We start from the raw sequence: 25,571 nt of genomic DNA on the forward strand, positions 1-25,571 counted from the left end.
ACGTTTATTTATTTTTGGGAGAGAGAGACAGAGCATGAACGGGGGAGGGGCAGAGAGAGAGGGAGACACAGAATCAGAAACAGGCCCCAGGCTCTGAGCCATCAGCCCAGAGCCCGACGCGGGGCTGGAACTCACGGACCGCGAGATCGTGACCTGGCTGAAGTCGGACGCTTAACCGACTGCGCCACCCAGGCGCCCCTGTTTTTTTTTTTTTAATGCAGTTAATGGGGCATGCTTCCGACAGGCTGCCGGCTCATTCTGGTTCTGAGAAAGCCTGGTCCAAGTATCTTGTTTTAAACCACCCCCCTTCTGGTTAGCCACAGCACGCCGTGCCCCAGAGGGCCCCTGCACACCCCTGTGGACCCCTGGGGCCACGGCAGGAGCTGAGGTGGTCACAGCCGTCTGGCCAGGGAGAGCGTCCCGGGCTGGGCTGGGGGCGCTGGCTCCAGGGACCTCCTCTCCTGCCCTCAGGTGCCCCCTCAGTGTAACGTGTTCCCTGTCCTCATCTCACCTGTTTCGAAGGCAGAGGGCAGGCTGGAGACCCTCCCTCCCAGGTGGCAGTCGGGGATTTGAGGCCACCCTCTTGGCACAGGGCCACCCGTGCCCCCAGCTGCCCTCTCCTGACAACACTCCCTCTTTCACAGACCTGCCTCCCGGATACACGTGCCCTGTGGCCAGCTCGGGCTTCTCCCTGTCCCCCAGCGTGCACTCTCCTGACCTCTCGGACCCCAAAACTATGCAAACTGCAGCTCCCAGGGTCCAGCCTGAGCCAGCGAGGACGTTACTACCCGGGGAGCTGCCCCCCCCGAAGCCCCCAGAGCCCACAGGAGCCGGGGTTGCCCTTGGGGGCCAGGGAGGCCACCCAGGACCTTGCCGCCACCCCCCACCCTGCCGAGCGGGGACCCTTGGGGAAGGCAGCAGACCTCAGCCCACTGGAGGGGCTTCGAGAACTGCGATGTGGGGCCCTCCTCGAGGGAGGGGGCCCCGAGGCCATCGGCCAGGCTCATTCTACTCAGGGAGGGGCTGCAGAGGAGGGGGCTGCGGTGGAGAGGGGCACGGAGGTGGGGCCAGGGCCTTCATCGGGGGCCAGCGCCCCGGCCCCGCAGCAGCCGAAGAGTCCAGGTGCCCTCAGTGAGGCCGGGCCGGGCAATTGGCAGGCCCCCAGGGAAGCAAAGCCGGAAGAGGGGGCTGAGTATCAGGAGGTCGAGCTGCAGGAGGAGGAGGGCCGGGGGCCAGCTTCCAAGAACAGCCACCTGCCCAGGGCACTCCCGGGCCTGGACGCCCTGGTGGCCGCCACCATCGACCTGGGGGATCTGCCAGGTGTCAGCCCGCCGGACCCACAGCTTGCCGCTGCCCCTGGGCCCCCACGCACAGCCCCCTCGCCCTGTAGCTCAGGGATTCATGGAATTGCCCTGCTCAGCGAGCTGGCCGACCTGGAGATCCAGCAGCAAAGGAGGGAGCCCACCTTGCGAGGTAAGCACCACCCTGTGAACGCTCTGGAAGCTGGACCCTCGGGGCCAGGACTGCACCCTGACCGTGGTTTCAGAAGGACAGAGTCTGGGTCAGCATGCCCCGTGTATGTTGCAGTGTCCACAGCGCCCCGTGGGGGCCTTACAGTTGTCCCCATACGCTGTCCCCCGGTCACATTACGAGGAAGCCAAGACCCTCGGGGGATGAGGTGGCTGAACTGGGGCCTTGCCTCCGGGAAGGCAGAGGAAAGCCTGTGTGGCTCCTGGCCCGAGGCCTGCCAGGTCTTCGCTTAGGACGCACCGGCTGTTGCCTCCCAGGCCCAGGGGAAGTGGTCCAAGACTGACCACGTGTCCCCCGCAATGTCACCAGGGCCGGGGTGCCGGTCCTTCCTGTCCCGGGGCGGAATGCAGGCTGAGATGCTTCTGGGCTCCCGGCCCCAGAGGGGCCCCAGGGTGCGGGCACAGGGCCTGGTGCCACCCCATGGTGAGCCCTGGACTGGAGCCCGTGGGGACCCCACACAGGCTAGCCGGGGTAGTCGCCCCAGAGGGGCCCCCTGAGGAAACCCTCGCGCGGGAGCACCCCCAGCCAGGCATCGTGCGCGCTGATATTTATAGACAGAGCCCAACAGAGTTCTCTCAGCTTGCCCACTTGTTTTCCTGACGCATAAAGCGCTCTGCTGCCAGCCACAGGCGCCTTTTGTGCTCTTTGGAGATAAAGCAAATGTTCTCGTAAAGTTAATTTCCCCAGAGGCCTCTGTGTCACTCTTCCTGCCCACCTAGACGGGCCCACCGCTGTGCCGAGGGCAGTTTGCTGGGGAGCACCCACCGTGGACTCCCAGCTGGACCCCAGGAGGGCCTAAGTTAGGGCTCCGGGCTGTAGGGTGACGGGGGGAGCCCCGGGCCGGGGCCGGGCTGCCCAGACCCACCACGTGAGCGTGGCTGGCACGAAAGTGCCGGGCGGATGCCGGGCCCAGTGTGTGTGGCCACCCAGTCTGTGCATGTGAATGCCTGCTGGACTGCGGCCCATTCATTGAAAGAACGCTCACGTGGAGACCACGTGAATCCCCTGTGGGCGTTGCAACTGCAGCCCAGGCCAGGCGCCTCAGTCGCTGGGGTGTGTGGACCAAGGAAGATGCATGGCCAGGTCGCCACTCCACCCGCCGCTCCTGGAGCCCCCAGGCCCTCACCCTCCTCTCCTGGAACCCGCAGGCCCCCACCTTCCCCTCCTGGAGCACTCAGGCCCCCACCCTTCCTTCCTGGAACTCCCAGACCCCCACCCTCCCCTCCTGGAGCACTCAGGCCCCCACCCTCCCCTCCTGGAACCCCCCCGGCCCTCACCCTCCCCTCCTGGAACCACCAGGCCCCCACCCTCCCCTCTTGGAGCACCCAGGCCCCCACTCTCCCCTCCTGGAACCCCCAGACCTCCACCCTCCCCTTTTGGAGCACCCAGGCCCCATCCTGTCCTCTGTCCCAGTTAACTGGCCAGTCTGTGCACTCTCAGATCCAGAGCTGTTCCCTATGAGCACAATGACCGCCTTGCCTGAAATGAATTAGGAGATTGGCTGTGATCTCAGATGAGCAGCAAGATTCACAGAGGGAGAAAGTGGGAGAAGTATGTCCCAGAAGCAGGGGTCCCGAGGGACAGCAGAGCCTCCTGTCCCTTCCTCCCCAGAAGGGACCCCCTGAACCCCCTCCAGGCCGGGCACGGGATTTGGTGGAAGGCCCCTGGGAAGCAGGGACGAGGAGGTTGGCAGGTTTGCAGCCGAGTTGTGGTGGGGCAGGAGTTCAAACCCCAGGCCGTTTGCTCAAGGGCAACCTCACTGACCTGGGTGCTCAGAGCCCCTCAGCCCCACCCAGAAGACCTCAGCTGCAGGACCCTTGGCCTGCCCCCACCTGGGCTCAAGTTGGGGGCGGGGGGCTCAGTGGGGGCACTGCCTGGTCCTCAGACCTCCACACCAGATGCAGGGACTTGAGCCCCAGACTGAGCCCTGGGGTGGGAGAAGGGCGGGGAGTCAGACCCTGTGTCTGCCTGGTCTTGGATGGGAGGTCTGTACCCAGGAGCCCAGCTCTGAGACACCAGAACATCCCGCCCTTGGAGAGCCACCTGAGCCTCCCTTCCACCCTGGATGTTTGGGGAGCCCAGGCCCTGTTCGTCCCCGAGTGTGGATGCCCCTTTTTTTCCTGAGTGAGCCTGAGATCCAGGTCTGCAAAGCTGCGGCTTGTCTGGGTAGCCTGGCCCCAGGCCCTTCCAGGGACAGGAGTTAGAGACACCCCAGGGCATGGGGTGGGGCTGTCTCTCTCTCTCTCTCCACAGCCCCCAGGGCTGCAGAGCTTTGCAGGGTGTTGTCTGAAGCCAAGAAAAGCCCTCCCCACCTCGTCTCCCCCCCCCCCCCCCCCCCCCCCCCCCCCCCCAGGCTCACCCACGCGATTGTACCGGCTCAGCAGGCTCAGCCTGAGGACCGGGGCCGGGCCGGCCGGGCAGGGGAGCAAAGGAGCTTCCTGGTGACCACAGTGACCCCAACAGATAGGACACTGTGTGGGACTTGTCGCTGAAGTAGGGCTTCCGGACAGCCCTGCCCTGGCTTCTAGAGGGAAGAGCAGCCCACGCCCTAGGAGGAGAGAGCCCCTTAGCCTCCCGCTCCGGGGCCACCCAACACGGCCTCCCTGTGGCCTCAGCTCAGAACCGGCGTCCAGAAGTTTCAGCTCCTGGCACCCGCCTCGCCGCCTTGTCCCACCCTGATGGCCGCGTCCCCCCTTTGCGGTTAACGAGTATTTCGCAGGGAGGTGCTTCGAAGCAGTTCCCCCTGCCTCTTCACGCGTTCTCTCCGTGCACTTTACCTGTTTGTGGCAGGGTGACTCGCTGATTGGTCGGTCGTAATCTGCACTCTCACTATTTAACCGGAGGATTGGAGCTGTGTCAGATTCGGCCCCTGCAGCTGGCCCATGTGCCCGCCGCCGTGTCCCCCTCACCTTCTGAGCACCTCCTGTGTTCCTGGCTGACCACACACCGCCCCCGCCCCTGGAAACAGCCATTTCTCCCAGGAGCCAGGCTCCTTTCCTGGGACGTGGAATTAGAAGCCACGCTCAGGGTGTTAGATGTGCTCATTGCCCCTGGGGTATCGCTGCTCCCCGGCCACCTCGGAGGAGCTGTATGTCCTGTAGGTCCTGAAAAGCACAACTGCCCGTGGACGGCTTTAGCCCCAGCAGCCGTCTGACCCCGCAGGGCTCCCCCCGGCCGGGCCCCCCCCCCTTCCCCGGCTGTGGCTCCTCGTGGGAACAGCCTGCCCACGGGGACCCGACTCCCCACCTCCGCCGCCACCCTGCCCCGTCCCGAGTCTCCGCTCCAGGCCTCACCCCTGGATGGACGCTGCCCTCCACTGGCTCAGCTCGGACCCTGCACTGGGCCGTTCCTCTCACCCCACTCTTCATGAATCTGGGAGGGGCAGGAAACGCACAGGCGCCTTCTGTTGAGGCCGAATAAGCCACGAGCCTCTATCGGACGGATTGGGCGCTTCCCCAACTGGCCTGGCCCACAGTAGCCAGGGGGGACTCCTCCTCTCCCCGGAGCTGAGGCAGGGTGCTCGGTGCCTGACCCTGTGCCCATCTCGCTGTTTCCCACCACCTCACCCTGGTCCTTGGTCCTCGTGGCTGGGGGAGCCGGGCAGCCTGGAGGGTCAGGCGGACAAGAGACCCTGTGAGGGGCGGTACGTGCCCGCCTGCCGCACACACACTGACCCTCGTGTCCCCCGCAGAGGAAAAGGACGTGCTGGCATTCGACCTGCAGCGCCTGGCCACGCTGGCCTCAGCCTGGTCCCTGGCGGAGGCCGCTAGCCTGGACAGCCCCTCCTCCTCTGCCCAGCCCCCCGCCGCCGACCCCTGCAGGGCTCCCACACTCACCCCCCGCATGCAGATTCTGCAACGGAAGGACACCTGGACCCCCAAGACCAAGCCTGTGAGTGGGGGGAAGGGGGGGCCCGGTCGCCCCCGGCGCAACAACCCAAGGGGCACCCCGAGCCCCCACGCCGGCCGCCCCCGCCGCGGGGCCCCGCCTGGGCTCACAGGCCCCTGCGCCCCTGCCCGCCAGGTCTGCCCCCTGAAGGCCGCCATCGACCGGCTGGACACGCAGGAGGTGGAGATGCGCGTCCAGCTGGCAGAGCTGCAGCGGCGCTACAAGGAGAAGCAGCGGGAGCTGGCTCGCCTCCAGCGCAGACACGACCACGAGTAGGGCCCCGGGCGGCAGCCGGGCGGGGCGTGCGCGGCAGGGGCCGGGTGGGGGGGCCCCCCCCGCTGTGCGGGCCCGGGACCACTACCTCGGGGCCAGGGAGCCACCCCACGCACGCCCGGGCTGAGCTGGGCTGGAGGCTGGCGTCCGGGATGGCCCCCGGAGGCCGTGGGAGGAAGGCTGGCGCGTTGGGCCATGTGAGGGCCCAGCTCCCCGAGTGTCGGGGGGGGCCTGCCCTGCCCCTGCGGCCCTCCAAGGCCAGTGCCCTCTGCTGAACCCCTGTCAGGAGGGCCAGGGTGGGTGCAAGCCTCTGAGCACCCCCCACCCCCGTGGCCTGCAGGAGAGAGGAGAGCTCACGCAGCCCCGCGAGGCGGGGGCCCGGCCGGCCGAGGAAGCGCAAGTACCCCAGCTTGCTGCCCGCCCTGCGTCCTGGGGGCCAGCTCCCCAGGGGCGACGGCAAGAAAGTCAAGTAAGTCCCGGTGCGTGGGCCGCCGTGGGGTGCCCCGGGCTGGGGGTGCGTGTGGCGGGGCTGGGGTGGGCCCAGGGTGCCCTCGCCGCCCCTGTCCGCACGCTGCTGCCCCCCCCCCCCCCTTCAAGCTCCCGTGAGGACCCAGCTCCCCTCTCCCAGAGCTGTAGCCACGGACAGAACCCGCTGCAGACCTCTCCCCTTCCCTCTGCCCCACGCTGGGCCCGGCGCATGGCCACACCAGGTCCACACACCTGGCCGTGGCATCACCCCTGCCCGCGCCCGGCCCCCTCGGGTGCCAGGCGGCGTTGCGGAAAAGCCTCTCTGTCTGCACCGTGTAACGCCGTTGGTCACGCTGCGGTGCTGCGCACGCTGTCGGCGCAGTGTTATTATCCATTACCCGCCCGGCGCACTCGTTGGCACGCTCCCGGGCCGGGCATAATTGTCCTTCCCGGCTACAAATTGCCTCTCCCGGCAGACCTATTTGCATAAATCCAACGAGCTGCTCCAAACGCGATTGGCGAGCCTGCGTGCGCGCTGCATCAATCCTGATGATTTGGTAATAATAGTTAAATCGGCACTAAATGGTTCCTTCAATTAAGACAGAGGCAAAAAATTAATCTCAGGGCTTTATGTCACAAAACATTAGCAAATGCAGAGAAGGTTACAGGGAGGGGGGTTCGCATCGCCTGTGGGCGGTGGCGGGGATAGGCCATATGGCTGGGGGGGGGGGGGGCGTCTCCCCGAGCTGCCCCTCCCCCCACTGCCCAGGTGTCCCCAGCCAGGGGACTCCCAGGCTCTCCCTTTGAGAACCAGCCAGCGCTGTCGGGGCCTCTGGCCAAGGTAGGGCCCACCGAGGCCAGAGTCTGGCCAGTGGCTGCGTCAGGGAGTCCTGGCGAGGCTGCCCCGAGCTGCCCTCAGGCCCCCGGCCCCGGAAACCCCGGCCTGGTACTTGGCATTACAACACTTCCTCCACCGACCCACGAAGCCCGGCCCTGGCTGGAGGGTAGCAGCCTCGGGACAAGGAAGGACGCACAGTCCAGGGCCCTCCCTCCTCAAGGATCCGGCTCCCTCCTGAATCCCAGGCTCTCCCCCGCTGCGGGCCGTGCCCTGCGGTGGTTGCCAACAGCTGGGACCAGGCAGGAAGTGGAAGGGTGGGGGGGTGGGGGGTGGGGGCAGCCTCACTGCACAGCCGGCTTCCTGCCTGGTCCCCTCTCTGGGCGGGAAGGTGAAAGGTGATGTCTGTCCCCACAAAGCCAGGGTTCTCGGGCTCCGTCTGTGACTCATTTTCATTAACACCATGTGAGTGGGGGAGGGGGCAGGTGACAGGCCCAGCCCCACCCACACCTGTGGGACATGGGGAAACCGAGACTTGGTGTCAGTAGACTCCCAGCGCCCCCCCCCCCCCCGGGATGTGGGTGCTGGGGTTCAGGCTCCCCTCCCTCAAGAACTGGGATTAAAAGCAGGTGTCTGAGCCCAGCAGTCAGGGTCCCAGGAGGCTGGGAGGCAGACCCCGGACAGGAGTGTCTCTGGCCACTGTGCCCCGACCTCTTTCTGGCAGTGGCGGAGAGGGAAGCAGGGGACCCCATTCTCAGGAGCCTCTCTAACACCGTCCTTGTTCCAAACCGTGGTGGCCGCTGGCCTTGGCACTCAACAAGGGCCAGTCCTGGGACCAGGACCGACCTCCCCCACCCTTGCAGAGAGCCGTAATAGTTCCCGTCCCTGTTTCCCAGGTGTGAAGACTGAGGCCACAGCTGGGACACACAGTGGTCCAGCTGGCCACAGAGCCCTGGCCCCTGAGCTTTAGGCCGCCCCTCCCCGGTCAGCGAGAGGACCGGCCGGCAGGCAGGCGGCTGGGGCTCAGCACTGGCTCGGCCTCCGGGCCGCCTGGCAGCACGGCGCGTGCTCCAAGGAGCCCGGCACAGGAGCGCAGCCTCACTCGGGAAAGGGCAGAGCGAGGACGGGGCCAGGGTGCCGAGGCGTGCCTGCAGCTGGCCCATGCCCACCTGCGCCCCCATGCCCCCAGGGCGGTGCGGTCCAGCCTGAGCCTGCTGTGCGCTGAGCTGCGGGGTGGCGAGGAGCCTGCGAGGAAGCAAAGCCGACTGGAGAGCAGCGTCTACGTGGGCCTGCAGCCGGCCTCTGCGGTGAGCACTGCAGCGGCCTCGCCCTGGGCTCTGGGGCTCGGTGAGCCTCACGGCAGAGGCCGGCCCTGGGCCCGCAGGTGTGACTGGGGCTGGCGATGCTCACTCCAGCAGAAAGAAAAAACGCACGGTGTTATAGGTCACGGAGCCTTCAGCAGTGAACCCAGTGTCAGGTGCACCCCGTGTGCAGTGGGTGGCCTGGAGGCAGCTGTCACCCCACCTGAGCGTGTCGTCACCTTGCCCCGCCCTCCCAGAACAGACACCCGGGCCCTCGACGTCCGTCCCCCAAGCTCAAGTAGGGTGGGCGGTCTGGGAGGTGCCGTGGAGCGGGGGATCGGGGTGCTGGGCTCCAGTGGCCAAGCCCCGTGCCCCCTGGGCCGCTTCAGAGGACGGGGGCCGAGGAAGTGCCACTTGTGAGCCGGCGCTGGCAGAGGGCAGGCTGAAGGCCGCAGGGCTGAGCGCAGCCACCGCCTTCCCGTTCACAGGAAAAGGTCCGGTGCAAGAGAAGCAGCGGTCAGGGCGAGCTGGCGTCTGCCATGGCCCACAAGGTGGCCCAGCTGAAGCCGAAAGTGAAGAGCAAGGGGCTGCCTGCCGGCCTCAGCCCCTTCAGGCGGAAGGAGGCCGCCCCAGGGGGACGCATCCGGAAGAAGCTGTCCAGAGCCAAGAGCACCAAGGTGCCGGGGGCCGCCCGGCACACGCAGCCGGATGGCGGTGGCGGCAGCAGGGAGACGCCCAAGTTCCCGGCCCAGTCGGCGGTGGCCCCGGCACACGAGGCAGGCGAGTGGGTCCGAGGGCCGCAGCCGGGACCGCCGGGCCCAGACGGCCATCAGAGCCAGGTGGCGGCCTGTGGAGTGTGGGGGACCCGGGGACAGCCTCCCCGCTGGGGCAGCCAGGGAAGGAGACCCTGCCCTGCGGCTCCCTGTGGGGCCACGAGAGCCACGGGAAAGAAAGAGGCCTCTGGATACATCCCGGAAAGGGGGCTAAAAATAGCCCCTCTGCCGGCTCGAGGCGGCTTTCCTGCAGGCTGATCTGGAGGGGTTATCTGGCCTCCAGCAGGCACACGTGTCCAGAGACAGGAGCCTGGAGAACTAGGTGCTTCCTCCCCACCAGGCCTCGCCCCGCCTGCACCCAGCTCGCGCCTGAGAACAAAGGGAGGGCGAGAGGAAGCAGGAAGCAGGAGGGCAGTAAGGGGCCGGAGCTGCCCTGAGGAGGGGGATCCCCAGGCCCGCGGGCTGGCGCCCCACTGCCCAGGGCGTAAGAAAGGAAAATAGAGACAGGGAAAGGAAGGTCAGAGAGGGGCTCCTCCCCTAACCCATGCTCGTCCACACACCCTCAGCAGGAGGCCGGCCCAGGTGCCTGTCCCTCCCCACCCCTGCCCCCCGGCCCATCCACGTGCACGCAGGTGAACAGATCCCCCGCCCCCAAAATGGCGTGGCTGTGACACCAAGTCATCTGGGCGCTCTGCCTTCCCCAGGCGCCGGCTATGACAGCGAGAACGGCATAGATTTCTTGGCGACAGAGGCACCCCCCAAGGAGCCCGGGCTGGCGCTGCATGGGGGAGCCAGTGTGGCCGTGCTGGGGCCCTCACCCTCTTCCGTGGTCAAGATGGAGGCCAACCAGAAGGCCAAGAAGAAGAAGGAGAGGCAGGGCTTACTAGGTAACGAGGAGGCCAGGGCGGGCTGGGGCCAGCCTGGCGGCTGGGGGCCCAGCACCCGGGACGCCTGTGACGGCCGCCCTCTCCCCGCACAGGGGCCTGCCGCCTGTCCAGCCCAGAGAGCGAGGTCAAGGTCAAGAGGCGCACGGTGAAGGCCAAGGTGGGCACCAAGCTGGAGCGGGCCCCAGGACGCAGGCCCCCAGGCGCACCAGGCAAAAAGAAAGCCAAGGGCAAGGCCAAAGGTGGCCTGCGGGCGGAGCCAGGGACCACCCCCAGCAGGGACACCCTCTTCAGCCCCGCCCGCGCCTTCACCTGCCGTGAGGAGGGCAGCAAGCTGGCCAGCGAGCGCCTCAAGAGGGCCACACGCAAGAGCACAATCCTCCAGCCGGGACTGCGGGTAGGCTCTGTGGGCACCCCTGCTACGGGGCACCCCGGCCGGCCTGGGCTCCGCGGGCGGGCGTCAGATACAGAAGGAGCTCCCACCCTGTCCCCCTTGCCCGCTCATGTGGCCCGCCCGGGGGTGATCCTGCCCCGCGCCCCTGAACTCACACTCCGGGTCAGCCTGCACCACGCCCGGCAGTGGCTGGGAGCAGGGAGGCCGGGGCCCCCCTCACCGCGGTTCCTTCCCTCCCGCCCCGAACAGCGGAAGAACGGGGCCCTGTCCATCGCCCTGTCGCCACGCAACGCCAAGGCCATCCTGGGGAAGGGCAGGAAGGTGGGCAAGGTGAAAAGCAAGGCTGTCGGCAAGCAGGTAGCGTCCCCACCCCCCGGGCGCCCAGTCGGGGTTGCAGACCTCTCCCGCCCCCACCTCCAGAGGGAGTTGACCCCTCTGGCCCCCCAGGGCAAGGGCCGGGCAGTGAGTCGGCTGCTGGAGAGCTTTGCTGTGGAAGACGACTTTGCGTTTGACGACAACGGCAGCTTTGAGGAGGAGGAGGAGGAAGAGGAGGAGGACGAAGTGGAGGAAGAGCCGGCTGGGGCCAGCGGTCCTCTGAGCGCGGAGCAGAGCGCCGCCCTGGGTGAGTGGCCGGGAGGCAGCCCCGGGGGTGGGGGCGGGGCCGGCGCTGACAGCCTGTCCCCTCAGCTGGCTCGTGCACCATCCACAAGGAGGATCTGCAGGACGGGCTGCCCGTACTCATTCCCAAGGAGGACAGTCTGCTGTACGCGGGCAGCGTCAGGACCCTGCAGCCCCCCGACATGTGAGGCCCGGGTGCGGGGAGGGAGGGCGGCGGGCCTGGGCCAGGGTGGGCGACGCGGCCGGCAGGCCCCTCTCACGCTCCACGCCCCCCTCGCCCCTCAGCTACAGCATCGTCATCGAGGGCGAGAGAGGCAACAGGCAGAGGATCTACTCGCTGGAGCAGCTGCTGCAGGAGGCGGTGAGGGGACGGCCCCCATTGGACCTGCCGCCCCGGGGAGGTGGGCCTGGCTGCACCTGCCCCTCCTGGGCCCCCTCCCCCGCAGCCCCTCCCCCACCCACTCACACCCCCCCCCCAACCGGTCCTCCAGGTGCTGGATGTCCGGCCACAGTCCAGCCGCTACCTCCCACCCGGCACGAGGGTCTGTGCCTACTGGAGCCAGAAGTCACGTTGCCTGTATCCAGGCAACGTGGTCCGAGGTAAGCCCCCCGAATTCCCCACGAGGCCGCCAGCAGACCCCCATCCAGGCAGGGGATGTGGAGCCCCCGGGGGCGGGCAGGTGGGTGAGCGAGCGGGCAGTGCCCCAGGCTGGGGTGCTGGATGGTGGTGCTGTGGCCGCTCAGGCCGGGCGGCGGGAGGCGGCGAGGTGGGGGGGGGGGGGGGGGGGCGTCTGTTTCCTGGCTGCTGGGGCAGCGCCAAGGTCGACCGTGACGGGGCCCTCCTCCCCAGGTGCCTGCAGTGACGAGGAAGGGGACCTGGACTCCGTGGTCGTGGAGTTTGATGACGGGGACACCGGCCACATCGCCGTCTCCAACATCAGGCTGCTACCTCCGGACTTCAAAATCCAGTGTGAGTGCCGGGGCCGCGGGGGTGGGGCCTCCCTGCGGAGCCAGCGCCCGGGTCTGGAGGCCCAGCGCTGAGGCCGCGCGTCCGCTCCGCAGGCACCGAGCCCTCGCCCGCCCTGCTGGTGTCCGGCAGCTGCCGGAGGACCAAGAAAGCCTCCTTCGAGGCCCCTCCCCCCGGCGAGACCCCCGCCCCCAGCCTGTCTCCCAAGGCGCACGAAGGCCCCGAAGCCTCCAAGCCCCCGGGGAAGAAATCCGTCGGCAAAGACAAAGCTGGTACTCGTGGGACCACCCAGAACCCTGGCGTGGGGGTCCCCCTCCGGGTGTGGGGGACCGGGAGGCACGGGGAGGGGGAGGGTGGAGCCGGGGGGGGGAGGGGGGGCCTGACTCTACCCGGCCTCCCCCCAGGCAAAGCGGAGCTCCTGACCTCAGGCGCCAAGCCCCCGCCCGCCGCCCCCGCCGCCGGGGCCTCGGACCACTTCCTGGGCCGCCGGGGCAGCCCGCTGCTGAGCTGGTCGGCGGTGGCGCAGACAAAGCGGAAGGCGGCGGCGGCCGCGGCGGGCGGCAAGGGGCCCGGCGTGCTGCAGAATCTCTTCCAGCTCAACGGCAGCGCGAAGAAGCTGCGGGCCCGGGAGGCGCTGTTCCCGGTGCACAGCGTGGCCGCGCCCGTGTTCGGCAACGGTTTCCGGGCCGACTCCTTCAGCAGCCTGGCCAGCTCGTACGCGCCCTTCGTCGGCGGGGCCGGGCCGGGCCTGCCCGGGGGCGCCCACAAGCTGCTGCGGGCCAAGAAGGCCGAGCGGGCAGAGGCCGAGAAGGGCGCGCGGCGGCGGGCGGGCGGCGAGTTCCTGGTCAAGCTGGACCACGAGGGCGTGACCTCCCCCAAGAACAAGAACTGCAAGGCGCTGCTCATGGGTGACAAGGACCTCGGGCCCAAGCTGGGGCGGCCCCTGCCCAGCCCCAGCTACGCGCACCCGGCCCTCGTGGGCAAGGACAGGAAGGGGCGGGCGCCCGTGCACCCGCTGCCCATGGGGCTGGCGCTGCGCAAGTTCGCGGGCCAGGCGGAGTTCCCGCTGCCTTGCGACAGCGACTGTCACAGCTCCTACTCGGACGACGAGGAGGACGGGCCCGGGCTGGCCCCCGGCGTGCCCTCCCGCTTCCTCGCCCGCCTGTCCGTGTCGTCCTCCTCCTCAGGCTCCACCACCTCCTCCTCCTCGGGCTCCCTGTCCACCTCCAGCCTCTGCTCCTCGGACGACGAGGGCTCGTCCTACAGCTCGGACGACGAGGACCCGGCGCTGCTCCTGCAGACCTGCCTCACCCACCCCGTGCCCGCCCTCCTGGCCCAGCCCGAGGCCTTGCGCTCCAAGGGGGGCGGGCCCCACGCGCACGCGCATGCGCAGCGCTGCTTCCTGTCCAGGGCCGCGGTGGCCGGCGGGGGCGCGGGCACCGGCCCGAGCGGCGGCAAGTCCAAGCTCAAGCGCAAGGAGGCCCTGAGCTTCTCCAAAGCCAAAGAGCTTTCCCGGAGGCAGCGGCTGCCCTCCGTGGAAAACCGGCCAAAGATCTCAGCCTTCCTGCCTGCCCGGCAGCTCTGGAAGTGGTCGGGGAACCCCACGCAGGTAGGTGGGCCCGTCTCCCAGCCCGGGAGGGAGGGGGAGGGGGAGGGCCGCGAGGAGCCCCTGGTGCCCAGGAGGCCGGCCTGCTCCCTCTCTCGCTTCTTTCTTTGGGTTGTCCTATTTAATGTCGACCAAACAAAAAGAAAGAAAGAAAATCAAAGGAAAACGAGGAAAGAGAAAACCTTGCCACCTGATGGGACAAGGCAGATGACCACGGCCACTATGTCCCCTCCAAGTCTTTGTCTCTGCCTGTAAGATCGTGTACAGGATGTTTGCACTGGGGCAGACAGCCTGTTTTTGTTATTGTTGTTTTTAATGTTTATCTTTGAGAGAGAGAGAGAGACAGCAAGCAGGGGAGGGGCAGAGAGAGAGGGAGACACAGAATCCGAAGCAGGCTCCAGGCCCCGAGCTGTCGGCACCGAGCCTGACGCGGGGCTCAAACCCACGAACCGTGAGATCATGACCTGAGCAGAAGTCGGACGCCCAGCCGACTGAGCCCCCCCAGGCGCCCCAGCCTGTGTTTTGTTTCTCCAGCGGCAGGTCCACTAGGTTGCGCGTCTTTCCTTGTCCGTAAACAACACAGGCAGCTCTGCGCGTTTTGAGCACCTCGAGCACCTCATTGCATGGACGCGAACGTTGTTCTTTGCCGACACTCCACGTGTGGACGTTCGGTTTTCCGGGGCGTTTTGTCCTTGCAAACGTGTGTGCACCGGACGCCTCGTGCTCTCTCCCCACCCCACCCTGCCCCAGGTCCACTGTTCTTTATAGTCAGTTTGGATCTTGACATCCTGACCGGTGGGCAGGGTAGGTCTGGGTGTGGCCACCTCGTCCTGGACCTCTGGCTGTGCTGGCCTTCCTCCAGCCGCCACAGTGCCCCGCGTGGACCTGGGGTGCCCGTGCACACACGCTTGCACACACGACGTGCCGTCTGTCCCTCCTGCGTATTCCCTCCCCTTGTGTGTGTGTCCCCGTCATTCTGTCCTGGCTGCCGCCTGGGCCCCCTCATTGCCCTCGGCCTCTGGTTGTGTCCCTGCAGAGGCGGGGCATGAAGGGGAAAGCCAGGAAGCTGTTCTACAAGGCCATCGTCCGGGGCAAGGAGACGCTGCGCATCGGGGACTGTGCCGTCTTCCTGTCGGCCGGGCGGCCCAACCTGCCCTACATCGGCCGCATTGAGAGCATGTGGGAGTCCTGGGGCAGTAACATGGTGGTGAAGGTCAAGTGGTTCTACCACCCGGAGGAGACGAAGCTGGGGAAGCGGCAGAGTGACGGGAAGGTGAGAGAATGGGGGAGGGGGCAGTGCCCTGTAGGGCCCTGGGGCAGGAGAGCTCAGGGCAGGTGGGGAGCCTGTGGGGGGCCCTGGGGCAAGTGGGGAGCTTGGGAGGACTGGGCAACAGGGCAGCCTGAAGGGGGCCCAGGACAGGTGGGGGACATGCAGGGGCCTGGGGGAATGGAGACCAGGTGGGGGGGGGGGCGGTGGCAGCCAAAATGGGAGGAGTGGTCTCATTCGTGAACACCCCCACCCCGTCCCCGACACCGCGGGGCCTCCCAGCCCAGGGCCACCACCGGGCCTCACAGGAAACGACACAGGGTCCCTCCCTGGCCTCCATGGCTCCCTGTGAAAGGGGTGGTAGTTTCACCGTGGGGGGCACGCAGCCCCCCCACGGCCCGTACTTCCAGGCGGAACACACCCCCACCGCCCTCTGGTGTGCAGGAGCCCAGGTTTGCAGGCGGTGGGCACGGTCCACAGGCTGACCGAGCAGCCCTCCCCTGGGGGCGCGAGGCCTCGGTCCCAGCGCTCCTGCCCGCCCCCCCTTCCCCCCCAGAACGCGCTGTACCAGTCCTGCCACGAGGACGAGAACGACGTGCAGACCATCTCCCACAAGTGCCAGGTCGTGGGGCGGGAGCAGTACGAGCAAATGACACGGAGCCGGAAGTGCCAGGACCAGGACCGGCGGGACCTCTACTACCTGGCGGGCACCTATGACCCCACCACAGGCCGGCTGGTGGCAGCCGACGGGGCGCCCATCCTGTGTTGAGCCCGGCTGCGTGGGCAGAGCCGGGGAGCCCCCCCCCCCAACGCCGCAGCCAGGAGCAAATATGCAACCCCCCGACCCCGCGGCGGGCGCCGGCTTCGCATCACTGTCCCTGGCGAGCGGGCGCTCCCGCGTGCGGCCCGTCCCGTCCGGAGAGTCGTCCAGCCTGGGCCGGCCCAGCCGGCGCCCCGGATCCCCATCGGCCGTTCCCGAGAGATTAGAATCCAAGCCATATTTTCCCTAGTACCTCCGACTGTCTCCCACCAGGGAAAGCAGAAATCAGGTGTGTTGTCTATTTATTTCTCTATGTAAATATTGTATTTCTGCGGGAAGTTTTATGGAAAAAAATAGCGGAAAAGGATTTTTTTCCCCACACGCGTGACAAGGGTGTATGTGCATGTGTGTGTGTGCGTGTGCGTGTGTGTGTGGGTGTGTGTCTAGGCTTTGTTCTGGGGGGTTTTCGTTGAAAATGCACTGTTTTGCTCAGCCTGGCTGAGCTCCGACAGGGGCGTCTGTGGCGACAGAGGCAGCTGAGGGTGGGGGCGGCCACAGGAGGGGGACCCTCGGGTACACCACCCATCTCGGGGGCGGAGATGGAAGTCACACTCGACTTTATTTCCTTTTAATCCACCTCCTAGGAAGACCGTATTGGGGGGCGGGGGAGGGGAGGAGGGCGATGGTGAGGGTCCCTGGGGAGAGAAGGGATTCCAGAAGCTGAGATAAAAATCAGGATCAGCGGGTCCCCCAGCCCGGGATCGTGACAGCAGCCATAAATGTATCTTACCTCTGTTAAAAACGAAACAAAAATGAACAAATATTTTTAAGTATCGATACGAAAAAGTGATGTTTTCGTTTTATTTCCTGAATATTCCAAGTTCTTTCTGATTTCCGTTTTGATGGCCAATTTGCCTAGCCTCCACTCAGAGCAGGGACGGGATTGGCCCCCACCAACTTACATGGAGGTTTCTGGGCCTTCTCTGTGGCCACCGGGAAGGCAGACAGCATGACCAGTTGGTGCCTGGGGTGCGGAGCGAGCAGGGGTCCCTCCTGCCCGCCCGAGCCCACACCCTAGCCAAGTGCAGGGAGCACCCCTCCGGGGCGCTCACCCCTCCACCCAGTGCTGGACGGGTGGCCCAGACTCTCGGCGCCACCCCAGGAGCCTCAGAACACTTGTCACCTCTTCACTTCTCCCGTGGCCAAGAGAGAGACAGGGCAAGCCAGACGCGGCCCAACCACCCTTGTCCCTGAAACGTACTGAGGGCCACATGTCCTCATGTGCCACCACACCCACTGGGAGCCCCAGGAAAGCCCCCCACGTTAGTCACTGTTCCTTAGGACGAGTTTTTGTGTGACCACAGACCTGCAGCCCAGGTCCCCGGGAAACATGGGGTGTCGGCAGGTGCCCGGCACCCCAACCCGGCCCCTCTCCGCCCCCTTCCTTTTCAGCCAGGAAACCATCCCGGCCCCACCTCCCACTCCTGGCTCCGTGGGAAATGCAGGGGCGGGGGGGGGGGGGCTCCCCTGCGCCCCGGCCTACCTCTCCCACCCCATTCTCCCCTTTGTCTCCGCACGAGTGCAATATTTCATTCCTGGCGGTCACCCGGGAGGCGGTGCCCGAGGGCCTGCTCGCGGCTGGAGAAGCAGAAGGCTGCCCGGAGGAGAAGACCTGCCCGGTGCCAGGGCGCCGAGTGGGGACAGCCCAGCCGCAAAAGTTCAAACCCCAGGCACCGAGCGAAGGAAACCCTTTTTCTTGGCCCTCGTGTCGATTCTCTGCCCTCCTCCCCCGCCTTCTCTTCTTCTCTCTCCCTCTATCTGTGCGTGTGGGCGGTGCGGCCCTCCTTCTAACCGTGGTTAGACCTGGCGAAGCACGACTATTGTAAATGTGTAAACTAAGATGGTTGGATTTTTTTTTTTTCCAATGTAAACACTAAAAACAAACAAACAAAAAAAACAAAACACAAAGGTTTTATGAACAGCAAACTCTATGTAAAGGCATTTTAGTATTAAATTTTTTATTGATAACTTGCTTAAGAATAAATATATGAACTATTGTACAGGTGTTCAGTGGTCCGGAATCCTAACTGTGCCTCGGCGCCCGTGTGCACTTCGCACGGCAACTCCCTGGAGGCCCCGGAGTCTCGGGGGTCCCGGCGGACATGCCCAAGCCCCACGTCCAGGCCCGGGCCAGGTCTGTCCCCACGTTAGCCAGAGCGGAGCCCCTGGGCACCGAGCCCCGCACACGTGACAGGACCGTGCTACCAGTTTCTGGGGTGGCTTTGGCCTTCGTGACCCCCCAAGATGTAGGTTCCCCTCTTTACAGGTCTCACCAGAGCTGAGTCAGATTGTCCACGTGACCAGGGCAGGTGCCCCAGAAGAGAGGGAGGGTCAGCCCCCACAAGGCACAGGGGGAAGGGTGGCCTCCAAAGCGCCGTGGCCAGCTGGGGGAGGGGTGCCGGCACACTGGAGAGCAGACACCCTCCTCAAGGAGAGCGTGAAGTTACTCGTTCAACAAACATTTTCTCAGCTGATGACTGTGTAGAGAGGCAATAAACAGTGCTCCAGATTGTTAAATGGAGAGCTGACGTCCCCAGGTTGGAGGGTGTCAGGAAGAAGGGTACCTCTGGGGCAGGGAAGTCACCCCAACAAGCTCCTAGCTAGAGACAGCCCTGCCCACCGAGGTTGCAGGCTTGAGGTCTTTCCGGAACCCTACCACCTAGCCGGAAAGGAGGCACACTCTGTTCTCCCCCCCCCCCCCACCTTCAGGGTCCCTGGGGAGTGAGGTCCCAGCTGGGATTAGAGACCTCAGTGAGGGACTCAGACTAGGGCAGATCTGCAGAAGGAAGGTGAGTGCGGGGAGCGGGGCCGTGACCCAGACGCCTGCCCCCCGCCTCTATGGGTATGTAACTCCCACATGTGCGTGCGTGCTTGGGTGCACACACACACACACACACAACCACCAACCACACTGGGGCCGCCCTCGGCCGGCCCTGCTGACAGCCTGCTCTCCCCTTTCCTGTTTCCTCTGCTGGACCAACTTGGCCAGAGGGAGCAGAGGGAACGTGACCCCTCTCCAGGGTGCAGGAGAAGGTTCAAGGCCGTGTGACCCGGCCAGGGCCCTGAGCACAGAGACGGGACGGAAGAGGCCCAGGAACTCTTCTGAGCCCACCAGGCGCAAGAGATTCGAGCCGAGTTCCTGAGCGGGAGGCCCCTGGCTGCGTAGAGCCGGGGCGGGGCGCAAACCTGTTCTGAGCGGCCCCAAACCAAACAGTCTGCGCCCCCGGAGCCAGCTGTGCCTGAAGGCGGGCACATTCTACCCCTAGACTCAGTCCGGGAATCAGGCCCCACTTTATGCAGGTCAGTTGGCGAGGTTCCAGCCGTGGCAGCCCGTGGCCCCAACTCTCCCAAGGGCTGCATCAGGAAGAGGGACAGAGAGGGCCCAGAGAAGACCGTAGAGGCCAGGCTGAGTGCTGGGACTTGATAGGACAGGGGCGGCAGCTCTGGGGGAAGGGGAGCCTGCTAACCTAGGGTTCTGGCTTAGGGAGCCTCTGTGGGCGGCGGAGGAGGGACCAGGGCAGGGCCTGAGGCTCAGGAGACCCCAGCCTCAGTACCTCCAGTACCTTTGGTTACGTGCGGCGGCGGCGGGAAGCGGGACCAGGGCCAGGGCAGGGAGGAAGGCCTGGGGCCCCCGAGCCAGCATTTGTAAGCGCACCGCCTCCTGCCCACACCAAGACCTGCCTGGCAGTGCAGGGCACGGGGGGTACGGTGTGGGGAGGTCAGCAGACACCAGAGGTCACAAGGGAAGCTATGGGGCAAGAGAGTGGGCAGGGGCCGGGGTGGGAGGGGTGACAAAATACAGAAAGGGCGGCACTGACTTGGGCCCAGGAGCTGGTGGGAAAGTTCTTCTTGCTGGCAGGGTGTGGGTTCGAGTCCTCCAGCCAGCACCGGCGCCAGCAGGGTGCATCGGCCAAGGTGGGGATGCCGGACCCGCAGCCACAGCTCTCCGACACTGTGGGCCCTAAGAGAGGCCGACGGCCAAGGGCGAGAACAGCCGTGCGGCCAAGACAACCTCCCCCATGGACTACACGGTCAGCGCCAGGGCTGAGCCAGGCCTGGTAGCTCCAGCACTGAGCTCCCTGCTGCAGCCAGACCGACAGGGACATCCAAGGACACAAAGGAACCACCACCCCCGGAACCGTCAATGGGGGCTTCCTGGAAGAGGGGATACCTGGGCCGTCCTGGAGGAGGGGCAGGGCAGGCCGAAAGTGGCTGAGGAACACTGCCGGTGGCTGGGAGGCATGCGGGCCTGGTGCTGGAGCCAGAGTTCTGCACAGGCCAGGTCGTGACCCCAGCGCAGGATGGAGTCTCCCGGACAGCAGGACGCACCCGAGGCCGTAGGCAGAGGGTCCACAATCAGGTTGGGACCACTGCCTCTGCAGCCCTGGGTCAGGGTTAGAGGGGCCAGCCCAGCCCCGGGGAGGGGAAGGAGCTGGTGCCCAGAGAAAGGCCTGAGGTGGGGGGCCAGGAGCACGGGGCCAGGCCAGGGACTCAGGGGGGTTGAGGGCGGGAAACCACGGGAGGGGAAGGGAGGGGGGGTCGCCACGGAACCGGGAACGTGGGCAGGTGACCTCAAGGACACAGCAGGCGGGGACCACCTCCTCCCATCCCCCAGCCCCTCCAGCTGCCTCCCTGTCGCCTCCCATTCCCCACCGTAACTCAAGGTGGCCCTTGCCTTCTAGAACCTCCTACCCCACAGAACAGGGCCCAAGCGAGGGAAGGGGGTGGACACGAGTGGAGCCCCGAGGGTTAAACGTGCAGGACTACACTTTGATCAAGACAAACGAGCCATTATGTGAAGCGTCGAAGCAGGATAAATGATGGCAGCAGGTGGGGGAGATCAATACAAGTGATGTTTTATCAGGCAGAAATGACAACCTGGCTGATCGCAATTCGTTTTTAATACCACAAACCAATTGGGGACGCGGGGCTGAAATTGTTTATGCCCCGGCCCCAGGGCTGGGTGGGAGCTGGTGTCAGACCCGGGCCGCAGACAGGTGAGAGGTTGGCTCCGCGGCCCAGCCCGGCCGGCGAGGGGGCATCGGGCACACAGCCAGCTGTAGGCCGCGGGCCACAACGGCCCCTGCGAGAGGCAAGGAGGGACCTGCCTTGGGGACCCCGGGTACCAGCTAAGGAAGTGGACGGAGGTGGCACTGAGGAGAGTGCCCCTGAAAGGCTCCTTTGCTTCCCGCCGGGAGTCCAGGGGTCTCGGCCCCCTTGCTGCCACCCCGTCCCAGTCCCCAGGGCTCCCAGTGAACGCCAGCACATCTCCAAAGCTGCTTCTCCTCTAAAAATCAGGCCTCCTGTGCCCTTCTCCGGGCACCTGACTCGGGCCCCCTGCTCAGACCCGGGACAGTGGCCGGTGACGAAAGCAGGGCCGCTCCACGCACCAGCTCCAGGCAGACAGGCTGGGGGTCGCTAAAGGCTGAGTCCTCTCAGTGCCCACCACTGGCAGGGGCACCAAGAGGCCGGATGACTCGGGCCTCCAGAGAGGACGACAGATGGAGGTGGGCAGGATGAGGTGGCAGGGGTGAGCCTGGGCCTCAGAATACTCATCTGAAAAACAGGGTCCCTGACCCCTGCCCAACGGTGAGAGTAAGGTGAGGTTCACAAGAGGTGGCAGAAGGGATTTCTGGAGCCACATGCGGGCAGGGCCCTCCTCTGGGCCCCACACCGCTGCCCCAGGGAAAAAGGACAATGGCCGGGCCAGGGCTGGGCCCTTCACATGCCTAAGCACCCTGTCTCCTCATCCTCTGGCCAGCAATGACAGGACTCGGGGTTGGGGACACACACCAGGACCCAGGCTGGACGCAGCGGAGCCAGACTCTACCCCCACCCAGCTTGAGGGCCCCGCTGTCCCTCACCTGGCGATTCCTTGGGGCCCAGGAAGGTGCCACAGCAAATCCACCAAGGGTCCCTGCGGCCTCCCCAGAGGCTCAGCCTAGGGATTCACAGGGGCTTCCCTGGGGGTGCATGGAGGGGGCTATACCCCCTTCTCTGACAAATGATCACAGAACCACCTAAGTGTCAGGGATGCACCCACCTGCCACCCCTGAAGGGTGCAGAAGGCCTGGTGGGGTCCCAAAGCCACCGGACAAGCCGCCCCCTCCCCCCGCTAGTCTGGGATGCCATGGCCCCATGCAGCTCCCTGACCAGCCCCGAGGATGGCAGAAACATGGGGGCTGCAGCGACAAGTGCTCTGCGACAAACAGCACCAGAGGAAGACGAATGACGCAACACCCAGGCCTCCGGGCCAGGTGAGCAGAGAAGCCTCCAGGGAGGAGGCTTCTGAGCAGAAGCCAGGGTAGGAGATGTCAAAGCCCCTTCTCTGCTGCCCCTCCTCCCTGCGCCGGGTGCCACGTCCCTGGGCCCCAGCTCCTGGGATCTGCCCTGTCGGGAGACTCACACTCTCATGTGTCCAGTTGGACACAGGGCCGCACGGCGAGTCCCCGTCAGATCGGCGAGGGACCAGAACTCCAGGAGGATTCAGACGGATTGGGTGGCTGTGGGCGGGCTGCACAGGGACCCCCTCCATCGCCCTCCTTACCGGGAGCCCAGACCAGCTCCCGTGAAACAAAAAGCCAGTTGGTTACTCAAGGCATGGCAGATTTGGTCACACGTGGCCAGCCTGGCCAGGACGGCGAGAGGCCGCTGCAATCTTCAAGGCTGTAACTGGCTGGTGGGGTGGGGTGGGGCGGGGCGGGGCGGGCGGGGTGGCGGGGGGGTGGGGGGCAGGCCCGCTGACCTGGCTGGACCCCCGACCCACTGTTCTGTAGTCTTGACACCCACCTCCGCAGAGCCTCCCAGCCCCAGCCCACACCCTTGGGAGTCCTGAGAGGGCCCAGTTCAGGCATAAAGGGGACGGGGCAGCCTCCAAACTGCCCCCGTTTGGCACGGTAGCGAGGGGATGTAGTCCGTGAGCCGAGTTCTCCAGCATTTACATCAGATGTAAATGTGTGAAGTTCAGACATGTGTTCTGACTCCATTCAGCCCACTCGCGTCCTGACAGCTGGGGAGAAGCCCTCCCAAACGAAACAGGAAGGAGCAGTGCCTGGAAGCAGCCGTGTCTGGATGGCACCCAAACACTTGCCCTGTTACTGCCTTGGCGGTGAGCTAACAGAGCGAGCTGCCTGCAGCCCAAAGAAGGGCTCGTAAGGAGCACACCACAAGGCCACGGGCACCTGACGCCACCGCAAACTCAGAACACTGCTTGGTTCCGCATTCCCCTGACATCGCCCCCCTTCTCTGGCTTAGTCACCCTGACTTTTCAGGTGCTCTCTTCATCACATGCTGCCCCAAATTCAGTCAGCGGGGGCCCTCTCCCATGGGCGTCTCCTGTCTGATTTTCCAGGGCTCCCGAGGCAGACTGCACCTGTCTGCAGGAAGAAAAGGCAAGGTACTCACCCAGCACCCAAGGTGTCCAAGGCCAATGCCTACGGTCCAGAAAAAAACCTTCACCGGCCTTGTCTCCCTAGACGGAGAGAGATAGCAGGCCCCTCCTTAGTGAGGCCAGGAAGTCCAGGTCAAGGAGCCCAAGGAAGGGAGCCCTCTTGCTCTGCTCCCAGGAAACCCAGCCCCCAGCTGAAAGTACTTCTAGGGACATGTCAGCAGCTTCCTTTAAGTGGTTTCATCCAAAGAAAAACATCCAAGCTGAAGCAGCTTTCAGAGGAGGGCAGAAGGAGGGGTTGGTGGGTGGGAACCACCTTCCATCCGCATCATCTCAGAAAATAGTGACGTGGAAGACAACCTCTGGGCCCGGGTCCCTGACCCTGGGGGAGGCTGGCCCTGAGACCAGTAGGAACCATGCTCTAGCTGAGCCTGCAGGCCGGGGCTCGGGCTCCAGATGGCAGCGGGGGTGGGCTAACCCCGAGCCCTGCCCGCAGCGATGGAAGGGTTCAGAGGCCTCCTCACAATTTGGTTTGCTGAGCGGGGAAAGTTAAAACCACCCTTTTTATTTGGGAGCCTTTGAACAAGTTTAAGATCTTGCCCCTTGTCAGGAAATCTGTTTTCACTTATAGGAAACAGACTTGGGGGCCGGCAGTGAGCAGGGCGAGCGTCGGGAGCCCCCGCACTGACAGGGTAATTGTATTTTTCACCGCCGCGCCCTTCAGCCGCCCCTCCGATGCTGGGCGAGGCACCCGGGGGCCGGGGCTCCCCACTGGACGCCCGCTGGCCGCCGGCTGGAAGCGGGTTTCGGGGGCTCACCACGGGAAGGGCGCGCGAGGCCGCCGCCAGGCACCAACCTGCGCGGCGACAACCTCCGCCCGAGCCTCCGGGGAGAGAGAGAGCGGGAAACGACGCCGCCCCAGGCCCGCGGACCTGAGAAAGTCCCGAGCCCTCGAAGGCCTCCCGGGGCCACCTGATCGCAGCCACGCGGGCCGCCATGCCTCCCCTCGCTCACATGACCCCAGCCGGGCCAATCAGGGTGCCTGGCCCCTCTGGCAAGGTGATTGGCTTCGGGTGGGCACGTGACCCAAGCTGAGCCAATCAGAGCCTGCCCCTCGGTTCGCAGGCCAGCCTCGGAGGCCAGCGAAGGCCTGCGTCAGCACCAGGTGGACCAGAGAGCCTGAGCTGGTGACCGACTTCCTGGGGGACCCAAGTGAAACCTGGGTCTCCTGGCTTCGTGCTGTGCTCAGGGAGGCCTGCGTACCTGACCCATGGGGGTCGGCAGATAAAAATACAGGACACCCAGTTTAATTCGACTTTCAGATAAACAAGGAATAACTTTTGGCGTAAGTATGGCCCGTGAAGTATTAGGGATATACTCATACTAAAAAATTATTCACTGTTCATCTAAAATTTTTATGTAAACTCTACCCCTCAGCGTGGGGCTCAAGCTCACGACTGGAGATCAAGAGTCACAAGCTGTGGGGGCAGCTGGGTGGCTCAGTCAGTGAAGCATCTGACTTCTGCTCAGGTCATGATGTCGCAGTTCGTGAGTTTTTGAGTCCCACGTCGGGCTCTGTGCTGAAGCTCAGAGCCTGGAGCCTGCCTTGGAGTCTGTGTCTCCCTCTCTGTCTGCCCCTTCCCCGCTCACACTCCGTCTCTGTCTCTCAAAAATAAATAAATATTAAAAACATTTTAAAAAAGTCACAAGCTCTACTGACTGAGCCAGCCAGGCGCCCTTCACCTAAAATTTTAATTTACACGACATCCTGTATTTATTTGCTACTGCGGGGCAGTGGGTTGACCTTGAGACCCAACTGTCAAACCGGGCGCTCCCTTGCCCACCTGAGCATAAGCAGGTGCACCCAGCAGTTGTCCATCATGGAGCAGAAAGGGTGCCCACAGAAGACGCCGAGCAGGCCCTGAGGCACAGGAGGCCGCTGGAGCCGACTTCCTGCTGCAAACTCACGGCCTCTGTGAAGCCCCCTGATCTGCTGGCCGAGGATGCAGCGTGGGCTCACCCGTGTGCCAACACCAGCCCCAAGGGGACCACGGTGCCATTACAGCCCTGCCTTACAGGACAGTCCTTCCAGAGGACATAACTTTACAGGACAGTCATCCCAGAGGCCCTGGATGTCCAAGGCCAAGGTCTACACAGAGTCCTGGGCAGTGTCTGACCATCTGGCCAGACGTGAGGGACTTGGAAAGAGCAAATGACTGACAGATGACTCAGGCAGGTTCAAGAAGGAGAGCGGACCGACATGGTGGACTGTGCCCAGAAGCGGGCACCTGCCTGCTCATGTGAATATCATCGGAGGCCCCGCTGCAGAAGAGCTAGTAATGGTCAGGCAGGCATGTGACCCGCCCCGGGGCTGCCTGCCAGCCCCCCCGCCCCGCCGTCAGTGGGCAGGCGGGAAGGATATGGACAAGGACCCCACCATGAACCTCTCCTCCCTGTAGCTGACCTGGATCCCCTCGGACAAATACCCGGTTGTCAGCAACAAGAGACCTCGGATCCCAACTGTAATACCCTAGGGGACCAGGCAGCTGTGCAGCGGCCA

At 65.3% G+C, this 25,571-nt stretch overlaps 1 protein-coding gene across 1 annotated transcript in view; it reads left to right on the forward strand.

Annotated features, from left to right (window-relative positions):
* Positions 1-17,629, forward strand: part of BAHCC1 (BAH domain and coiled-coil containing 1) — a 40,270-nt gene extending 22,641 nt beyond the window's left edge. The window contains 19 exon segments of the mRNA XM_040456656.1: positions 645-807; positions 809-1,473; positions 5,222-5,421; positions 5,554-5,690; positions 6,032-6,160; positions 8,184-8,301; positions 8,784-9,075; positions 9,773-9,955; positions 10,048-10,349; positions 10,596-10,703; positions 10,794-10,968; positions 11,034-11,148; positions 11,250-11,325; positions 11,456-11,564; positions 11,815-11,934; positions 12,027-12,203; positions 12,336-13,540; positions 14,574-14,810; positions 15,361-17,629. Of these exon segments, the coding sequence (XP_040312590.1) occupies positions 645-807; positions 809-1,473; positions 5,222-5,421; positions 5,554-5,690; positions 6,032-6,160; positions 8,184-8,301; positions 8,784-9,075; positions 9,773-9,955; positions 10,048-10,349; positions 10,596-10,703; positions 10,794-10,968; positions 11,034-11,148; positions 11,250-11,325; positions 11,456-11,564; positions 11,815-11,934; positions 12,027-12,203; positions 12,336-13,540; positions 14,574-14,810; positions 15,361-15,573 (4,724 nt within the window). The 3' untranslated portion in view covers positions 15,574-17,629.
* The last annotated feature ends 7,942 nt before the right edge of the window (positions 17,630-25,571 follow it).

Source organism: Herpailurus yagouaroundi, unplaced genomic scaffold, assembly GCF_014898765.1.
Source record: "Herpailurus yagouaroundi ecotype Mexico unplaced genomic scaffold, PumYag 217, whole genome shotgun sequence".
NCBI classification, from domain to species: domain Eukaryota; kingdom Metazoa; phylum Chordata; class Mammalia; order Carnivora; family Felidae; genus Herpailurus; species Herpailurus yagouaroundi.